Genomic DNA, 9,988 nt, shown 5'->3' with positions numbered 1-9,988 from the left:
CCCCCTTCTTCTGGCACAGGTAGGGCAGTCGGTCGCTGCAGTTCCCCACGCGCCAGCCGTACGACTGGCCACACACATAGACAGATTATCATCATCATCATCATCAACTCAACGTTACTCAAGTCTTAAGTCTTTCTCAATACATACTTGGCAATAAAAGGCATTTTGATTGTGACAACCGACTGTAACATTGGCATTGATTAATACCACTAGGAATAGTACTGTACTCATGAGTGCAGGATATGAGTATGCATACAAAATACACACACATAACTGTACAGTAACTGACCAATCTATCAATATCATGAGCAAACCAACCCATGTTCAAAGGCAGAGAGACGGACACACACACACACACACACACACACACACACACACACACCTCTCCGGAGTAGAAGACGCAGCTGGGGTCTTGGGAGGGCTGCGTGGGCTGGTCGGGCCCCCAGTAGGTGAAGCTGACGGGGGACTGGTCCGCCCACTTGAACACGGTGGTCTTGGTGCCCGTACCGATGAGACCGATCCACACGTCCAGCGGGAGGCCCTCTGACCACCACCACACACACACACACACACACACACACACACACACACACACACACACACACACACACACACACACACACACAGTTACCATGAGGAGTCCTACACACATCCACCTAACACACAACCATGATGCATTTGTCAGTTACAAAGACTTTTAAAATGGAAGACTAACTCAAATTAATAAATGACACAATATAAATTGTAATAAATATAAAACATAAATATGGCATTGTGTTGTTCAAATGTTAAATAATGTACTGATATGTTCCACATCGTTGTGAAAAATATTTCACAACAATAACCTTACTGGATGTAATTTCTAAATACATTATTCTCGAATGCTCCGTTTCATAATGCTGCATTTCATAACATCATGACTGGTGACCACTTAGCTGTCAACTAAAGTAGGGAAGCGTTGGTAGCGAATCCTCCCAAATTGTCTATTTTACCCTGTTCCCATGACAACCCAGGAGTAGTTTGAGGCCATACCAGTTGGTGGCTTAGTCATACAACTCAGGACTAGTACAAGTGTACTGGAAGTCATCACTAGTCACTCACTAGCTGGTTAAATATTAGCAACCAAAATGATAGATATCACGTTTTATTGACCATATAAAGCACAATATGAAGGTAACATAACCGTCTTTCAACAAACACGTTACATTGACTTCACTTTCATTAATGTGCGCTGCAGGTCCAGCATTGGACAGGTTGACAACTGTAACGACTACAAAGTTAAGCCACGCTCACCGTCGTTAAGCCACACCCACTGGCGTTTACGGAGGCGTACCACACGAGGTGAAAGCCCTGTTCTCTACTCACAACCCGGTGTACCTGCGTGGAAGTGAGTGCTGATCAGCTCCTTGGCGTCCAGCGAGTGGAGGCTGGCCAGCGTGCCTCCGCCCCCAGCCTCGGTCCCGCCTCCTCCCCCAGCCTCGGGGCCTGAGCAGCGGGTCTGGGCGTCGGCGAAGCCCAGGGGCTGTTCCTTCTCCAGCCGGTAGCACCAGCCGCTCCAGGCCACCCAGCCCCCCGGACACACCGTGACCTGGTAGTCCAGAGACGCTGCAGGGGGAGGGAGGTAGAGAAACAGAAAGAGATAGTTAGGTTTTTATTTTACGAAGAAAAAAGAAAATATATTTAGATATATTTTTGCATTGGCAATATTGTTCATGAAACTTTCAGGAACTAAAATGATACATTACAGTTATATGATATTACCGTTATCATGCAGCATCACGATTAATATTGTAGGGACATTAACTAATATTATACTATTATCATTTAGTATCCTTTAATGATTAATATTGTAGTGGCCTAGGAACAAATAGTATAGTCATCATGCTGCATCACGATTAATATTGTAGTGGCCTTTGAACTAATATTATACTACACTTTACCTTCGTGATATCACACTTCGATGCCAGCTTGGGCCCCAAGGCCTGATATTATTTGAGGTGTCCTCAAACTATAAACATAACTAATCAGAGGATATAATCTGCTGTAGTTAATCTAGTTGTTTTGTATGTCTTTAATATAATTGCACTGTGTTAATGTGGTGGTTTCTGCAAACACTAATTAAAGCAAAATAAATATGCACATTGTTTTTTTAGGCAAAACAACGTGAAATAATTGGATTCTCACTATCACGCAATCTCAGGAATAAGGCAGTCATTTAAGGACAGCATTTTAGCAAAGGTTGAGTGTACTATCATTAATATTGTAGTGCCTTAGGAAGTAATATTACACTATTATCAGTTAACATCATTATTCATATTGAAGTAGCCTAAAAACGAATGTTATACTATGATCATTCAACATCATTATTCATATTGTAGTGGCCTAGGAACTAATATTTAACAAAGCTAAACCCAAACAATACAATTATCTCTTCCAGTCTTTCCATGTACCCTCTGGAGCCTGCTCACGCACCCTGGTGTGATCATTCAATTACTAACAATTAACACAAGTAATTAGCGACAGCAGTTCCATGGAAAAGACCGGTGGGTTCCCTGTGTGTTGAGAGGGGAGGGTGGGGAGGGGAGGGGGGGGGAGGGAGGGAGGGAGGGGAGGGAGGAGTCTGTTTGATCCTTCTGCTGGTGTCGTGGGCGGAGGGGTGTTAATGGAAGGGTGGTGTCGTGGGCGGAGGGGTGTTAACGTTACGGTGGAGGAGCGTTTATGTACTTATGCTATGTTATGTTATGTTATTTGGGTGGAGCGAGGGGGAGAGAGAGGGGTCGTTAACGTACCGCTGGTGTTAGGGGTGGAGAAAGAGGCGGGGTTAACGTACCGCTGGTGTTGGGGGTGGAGGCGTTGGCCGTCTTCCGGCAGACATAGGGCAGGCGCTCGGAGCAGGACTCTGACTGGAAGTCCTTCAAGGAGGTCAGGAGACCGCAGTCCGACTCCACCAGGAGGGACGCCGACGGCATCCCTACACACACACACACACACACACACACACACACACACACACACACACACACACACACACACACACACACACACACACACACACACACACACACACACACAGGTAAGCGGCCTTTCAGTGAAACTGAAAGACCACCTTCATCGACTAACACAGATAACACTACTGATAATAATAGTAATATTAATCTGCTGTTGTCCCATTGTGCGTGTTATCTCAGAAAAACTTTGATCTGACACTGGTCATGTGAGGTCAAACCCACACACACAAACGCGCGCACACACACACACACGAGAGAAGCCATCCATTCAGGGCTATTAATGGATTATTGACAACACAAGCGCTTCAAGTGTTGCGATGTTTCCACAGGCCAGTCAGATGGGCTGGTCGCTGCACACTGAGCTCATTGTCCGACCGAGGGACACAGTTTAGAGAAGCAGAGCCACCGCTGAAAACATCGCTTCAGACACGACGAGACGCGGGTGGAATACGCACATTGTTCAAATCAACATTGCGACGGTAACCCATCTGCAAAGGTGACATCTGGCCGAGTTGTGCAAAGGTTTTCTAACTGACAATGGAAACGAAAGGAGAAGGAAGGACGGATGTGTTGTGAAGAACAGCCAAACCACCAACCACACATCCTCTATAGTGTCGCACAAGACATCGACCAGCTTTTGCATGTCTTCTGTCTCATTTAATGCCTTGTTCGTTTACACAAGCTGTACAACACTCTGAATCACCCTGGTTGTTCTCAAAAATGTGTGTCATCATTTGATGGACAAATAGAAACGGAAGGAAATTACTAACTAACTACTAAACCCATTATGGGGGTCAAGAGAGACCCAGAGACCCAGGAGGAGGGGGGGGGGGGGCGTCGTCTACCTTCTCCCCAGCTTAGGAAGGCCATGGGGCGGCCATCGGACCACTGCCACCCCTGGCTGGTGTCCAGCTGGTGGAGGCCCATCCACATCTTATCTGGCATCACCGACAGGCCATCTGCGACTAGACCGACCACACACACACACACACACACACACACACACACACACACACACACACACACACACACACACACACACACACACACACACACACACACACACACACACACACACACACACACACGTAAGTCGAGAGGTAAAGAGAGGGGTACACAGTAAGAGACACTAATGAGAGGTAAACATAATTGCTGATGCTATGGTGATTTCTAGTGGTGATTTTCTCATATTTTATTCATGTTATTTATTAATGTTCCTCCATGTTCTGCCCTAATCCTTCAACCCTCTCTTGTTTTTCCCGTGCAACCACTAAGCATTTTGTAGTTTCACAGCACAGTTAATATTCATGAGGATTACGATAACCTTGTTTGATGATGGAACTATCTGCACTAAACTAGGGGGAACTTCTCTAAGTTATGCGTTTGCTTCTTGTAAACAACTCCCCCTCCCGTGTTTGGGTCTGTTTGATGAGAAGTAGCTCAAACTGGGGCACACGTAGAGCCTGCAGAGAGCTGTATACATAAACTAATAACATCCCGGAAACAAGAAGAGAGCTATGAGGGCGGGGGAGGAGGAGGGGGAGGAGGGAGAGAGAAACAGAAAGCACAACGTAACAAAAGATCACAAGATGGCAAAGGGAGACAGAGACAGGGAGAGCAGGAGTGGGTGTGAGACATAAAGAGAGAGGCAGAAAGAGAAAGGAAGAGAGACAAATAGAAACAAATTGAATTGAATTGAGAGACAGAGAGACAGAGATAGAGGGAGACAGAGAGAGAGACAGAGAGAGACAGAGATAGAGGGAGACAGAGAAAGACAGACAGAAAGGGAGACAGAGAGACAGACAGAGAGGGAGACAGACAGACGGAGTGGGAGACAGAGAGGGAGACAGAGAGAGACAGACAGACAGACAGACACACACAGATAGAGGGAGACAGAGAGAGACAGACCGAGACAGACAGACAGAGAGGGAGACAGACAGACGGAGAGGGAGACAGAGACAGGCAGACGGAGGCAGCAACACAGTGGTGGTTAGGGGGGGGGGGGGGGGGGGGGAGGCTTACAGGTGGGGGAGGAGAGCTCTTCCGGGCCCCCCAGACTCAGCAGCTCAGCTCCCTGGCTGCGGCATGAGTCCAAGGCCTCGGGCCAGCTCACCGCCACGCTGGATACAAACTGGTAGCAGACCCCGTCGGCTCCCTCCGTGAAGAGCGTCCCGCAACCTTGCTCTGTAGGGGGGGAGGGAGAGGGGAAGAGAGAAAATAGGGTATGAAAATAGAGATACTGTATGTTCGTTTCTCTACACCGTTATGCTTGGTTCCGATTAATTTATTTGCGTCGTGATTGTTGCAGTCGAGAGCATCCTGTTTTGCAAAGCTCTCTCGCAAGCGTGCCCATATGACTCTCACACACACACACCACACACCCACATGAAAGCACTTGAAAGCACCCTGGCGGAACCTGGAGAGTTACTGGTTGTACACAAAAAATATATAAATATGCCTCCAAGCTTTTGAACGCTTTAATTTGATCTCTGGTGAGATAGGTTCTGGTGTAGGACTAAACACCTTCCAGTGTTTAGTCAGCATTATTTTGCTAAATAATGCTGACTAAACCCTTGAACCAGGCTAGACAATCTGTGGATCGGCCCTATGGTTCCAAAATGGCTACAATTAACCCCCTGAACCTAAATGGTCGTCTCTATGGTTACGGCCCTGAGCAAAAAAAAGAATGCTCAACATGGGGACACAACAAAGGGCATGAAGAAACACCGCCACGTGCCAGGTAGGAGGCAGCGGCCGAACTTGCGGTCCTGGTCGTAGTCGGAGGTGGTGGAGCACCAGGAGGACTCAGCGGAGTGGGCCTCGGTCAGACAGCCATGGTGCCAGCTCCCATTGGCCAGGAAGGGGAAGTCACACGGGGCGCCGGCCGAGTTACCTTCACTAGTATGGACGACTGGGAGAGTGGAAGAGAGAGAGGAAGAGAGAATGATTAGATTTTATATTGTATTTCATTTTGACGGTTTAATATGTATTAACTTTTATTGTGCTTTGGCAACGTCAACAGTTCTTAGATGAAGCCTACATTCTAATTTCAGAGAGAGAGAAAGAGGAAAGAGAAAAGACAAAGCTTTTCTTTCATTATAAGAAGCTTTCATTATCTTTTGGTTGATTTCCTTTGCGTCGTTCCCCTATTTAGAGTAAATTATTTATACAAACTTGACTAATTGGTTGATTAGACAGCGACCATATATCCCACAGTCATAGAAGACGACGAAATGACGTCTTCCAATGCATCCTGCAGGAAGCTGAATTATCAGATAACTTCATTAAGGACCATTTTAGCTCTGTTAGGCCTTATCTGTCTCTGTTCAGGAGGATGTGAGGAATAAAGAGCCGAAATTGCACATAAACATTTTCTGATGAATGGTTGTGACGAGATATTTTCACAGTAAAGCAACATTATAATAATGTGATTCAATGAATATAATAATGAATATTGAGTCCACGAGCTAAGGCAATCCAGACAACCTTGATTTAATCTAACCTTGTCCTTGAGGGTTAGACACAAAACAGCAAAAAGTTTCTGAATTGTGTCCTTTAACTAAACTGTGATTAAACACATCAGACTGGAATCCTTTTCAAAACAGAGACGCCTCTCAAAATACCTGATAAACCTCCTTTGTTTAAATTGTATTACAATCGCATCTTTGTCCAAAGGATTTATATGTGCTTTATCAAGGCCATTTTGGTCACGTCACCCGCGTCACATTGCAGACAATCATCAGAATGACCGGGCTTCTGATACCAAAAATGTCAAATTTATTTCTATACACAGCATATATTTTTCCCCACTAAAAACACCTAACAACCCCTGATGCCATGCTTAACAACAAACGAAAGCAAAAGCTGTGTGTGTGAGCAGTGAGTCACATCGCACGGCGCAGACTGAAGATAGCGTGATAGCCATCTCTACATAGACAGTTGTGGTTTCCCCCAAGCTAGCTGAGGAACCGTGTTGTGGGTGAATTAACTGAAAATGGTAAAACTGCAACAAGGCAGATATGCAACGACACAAAACCATTTCTTGTGTCACTATTGCTTCAAGTTAAATATCTTTGAACAAAGGAAATTAGCTCTTCATGACAACGGAAGCCCACACTTGAAGCCATGCACCTTAAGACAACAACAGGTGCACTCTTGTACACATTTTGCAAGAGTTTGTAGACCTGGGGTTCACAACCTTTTAAATATGTACTGGAGCTAACTAACTAACTAAATGGATGGGAGTTAATTAATTGTTTTTTCTTTTACTAGCCCCTTTACTAAGCCCTAGCCCTTTGGACGTAGCCCTACTCAGTTAGCCCTAGCCCTTTAGACGTAGCCCTACTCAGTTAGCCCTAGCCCTTTGGACGTAGCCCTACTCAGTTAGCCCTAGCCCTTTAGACGTAGCCCTACTCAGTTAGCCCTAGCCCTTTGGACGTAGCCCTACTCAGTCAGCCCTAGCCCTTTGGACGTAGCCCTACTCGGGTAACCATTGGTGCATTTTGATCCATGATTGCAACAGGCATTATTTTGGCTATTATGTTTCTTGATGATTATTTTCAAGAATAGCAAAATTAAAATCACATCAATCAATGAATTAATCAATCAATCGTCTAATCTATCAATGTGAATGTCAACATATATTGACATTCACATTCTCGGAAATGATCTACCGACCCCGGCAAGGAGTTGCGCGGCCCCCACTGGGTCTCGACTCTCGGGTTGAGAACCAGTGACGTCGGCTACGGACCCGCACGGTGAATCCGTCTCTTCCCCGTCTGACGACTCCCGTCTCCACCTCCTCTGCCTCACAGCGCCCCGCCCCCCACCCCCCCCCCCCCCCCCCCCCGCGCCCCCGGAGGTCTCACGGCGGGAGTGTACTCACCGCGGTACGCCCGCTGGCACACGGCCTCCGGGCCCTCGTCGGCGGTCCAGGCGTCGCTGGCGTCGTGCTTGGCCACCACCTTGCTCCCGCTGACGGCCAGGCCCATCTCGTAGGCGGTGACCAGCGCCCCCTCCAGGCAGTGCCACTGCAGCGCGCCCTCCAGCCCCGTGGAGCTGCAGGGGAACAGGCCCAGGTCCTTGGAGCCCACGTTCAGCCCCAGGCAGTGCGCCGTGGGCACGTGGAAGAGCCGGTGGCCCGACCCCCACTTCCAGACCTGGGGGGAGGAGGAGGGGGAGGAGGGCTTGGAGGAGCACGGCCCCAGGCCGACCCCGGCGGGACCCTGGGCAACCAGGCACTGACCCGTCGACGCGTGGCGGATCGTGAAGGCGTCCGCGTCTTTGTAAGGAGAGACAGAGTGAGGTCAAGTGTCATATCCAATCAACGTCTGTGTGTGTATATATGATGTGGTGTGTGTGTGTGTGTGTCTGAGCGGGGGGGATGGGTGTGTGTGTGTGTGTGTGTGTGTGTGTGTGTGTGTGTGTGTGTGTGTGTGTGTGTCCGAGCATGGGGGATATATGTGTGTGTGTGTGTGTGTGTGTGTGTGTGTCCGAGCGGGGGGATGGGTATGGGTGTGTGTGTGTGTGTGTGTGTGTGTGTGTGTGTGTGTGTGTGTGTGTGTGTGTGTGTGTGTGTGTGTGTGTGTGTGTGTGTGTGTGTGGAGCGACGCAGCAGACCAAGCGGTTCATAAAGTTTGGAGAAGTGGCAGCAAAACACACATCTCTGATTTACAGTACAGAGTGTGAGCCACTTGTACGTCACTGCTTTTATTGGACTATATCTGACAGGCTCAGCTAAAGACAATATACACTCTGGGATAGGGACGGACACACACACACACACACACACACACACACACACACACACACACACACACACACACACACACACACACACACACACACACACACACACACACACACACACACACACACACACACACGGTGAACCGTAACACATGACGTGGTGTCCATGTTTTATTCATTACGTAGTTCACGCTTGCCTTTGTCGAAATTATTCCACTGTCCAGAATGACCCTGACTTACAGCCTGCTGTGCATTTTATTTAATAAAAACAAACAATTGAAGTTATTCGAGTGCACCCTACGAGCATGAGTCAGGTTCATTAAGCCTGATGCTTGTGTGTGTGTGCGTGTGTTGAAGGGGGTGTGTGTAAACTGGACATCACATCTTCCCGATATAGCCATGAGTGTGCAGTTTATTTCTCCTGTCACCGGGGCGGGGGTCAAGTCAATCGCGGTGTGCGCCACAACGCCGAATGAGTGTCAACAACAAAGCGGACAACTTAGTTTATTTACAATAAACTACTCCTACTATCAAACCCCATGAAGGAGTTTTATCATACGCATCAGTGTCCCATCCAGAAAACAACACAGCGCTTTGTATCGCTTTCGTTTCTGACGTGTAAGGTCCGATATAATCACCAAAGTTCAACTCGAAACCTAATTATTAACAAAACAACAAATTGGCACCAATTAAAATAAATGTTCCGAGCGCGTAAAATAACAATTGGGCGCAACTTACCAAGCGTCTGAGCGCACGTCCCGAAACGAATCGCTCTGTTGTCCCACAGAAAAAAGAAACAAAGAGAAACTACTACTTTCCACATCTCCGACATGGTCTAAATAAAGTGGACCCGGGACTTTCCCATGCATGCAGAATCCACTTCCCTGGCCGGCTCTAAGTGGGAATGCTCCTCGGTTGGTGTTCTGTGTTCATAGCTCCGGGAGTAAAAAGAGCTAAAACTGGTTCGCTGCCTACTGTCAGATGCGATCTCAACTCTCCGCTGTTGGGTTACTGCGTTTGGCAAATCCGATATTCCTCCCAGAACCCGGATACTCCTCCCTTATGGCCGAACAAACACCGCCCGCTCGGCTGTTTCCGTGCGCTAAAACCAATAAACAACACAAGCCGCTCGGCGCTGGGGAGTGCTCTGGAGTCGCGTCGATCGCTCTCCTTTTCTATATATAAACGGCCCGTTTGAAACAAAAAACTCATCAATTATGAATGCAGCTGCC

General features: G+C 47.6%; 1 protein-coding gene across 1 annotated transcript in view; it reads right to left on the bottom strand.

Moving 5' to 3' along the window:
- The window catches only part of ly75 (lymphocyte antigen 75), a 26,959-nt gene extending 17,182 nt beyond the window's left edge, over positions 1 to 9,777 (bottom strand). Inside the window, exons 1-9 of the mRNA XM_084475764.1 lie at positions 9,495 to 9,777; positions 7,894 to 8,289; positions 5,746 to 5,919; positions 5,031 to 5,192; positions 3,854 to 3,973; positions 2,831 to 2,971; positions 1,378 to 1,605; positions 383 to 543; positions 1 to 64 (exon numbers count right to left, since the gene is read on the bottom strand). The exon at positions 1 to 64 is cut by the window's left edge and continues 44 nt beyond it. Coding sequence (XP_084331890.1) covers positions 1 to 64; positions 383 to 543; positions 1,378 to 1,605; positions 2,831 to 2,971; positions 3,854 to 3,973; positions 5,031 to 5,192; positions 5,746 to 5,919; positions 7,894 to 8,289; positions 9,495 to 9,588 — 1,540 coding nt within the window. The 5' untranslated portion in view covers positions 9,589 to 9,777. The remainder of the gene's footprint in view (positions 65 to 382; positions 544 to 1,377; positions 1,606 to 2,830; positions 2,972 to 3,853; positions 3,974 to 5,030; positions 5,193 to 5,745; positions 5,920 to 7,893; positions 8,290 to 9,494) is intronic.
- Positions 9,778 to 9,988: the final 211 nt, after the last annotated feature.

The sequence above is a fragment of the Micromesistius poutassou genome (assembly GCF_964030765.1).
Source record: "Micromesistius poutassou genome assembly, chromosome: 12".
NCBI lineage: Eukaryota > Metazoa > Chordata > Actinopteri > Gadiformes > Gadidae > Micromesistius > Micromesistius poutassou.
Note: the sequence above shows the minus strand (reverse complement) of the source record. Positions and strands in the feature narration are given on the sequence as shown.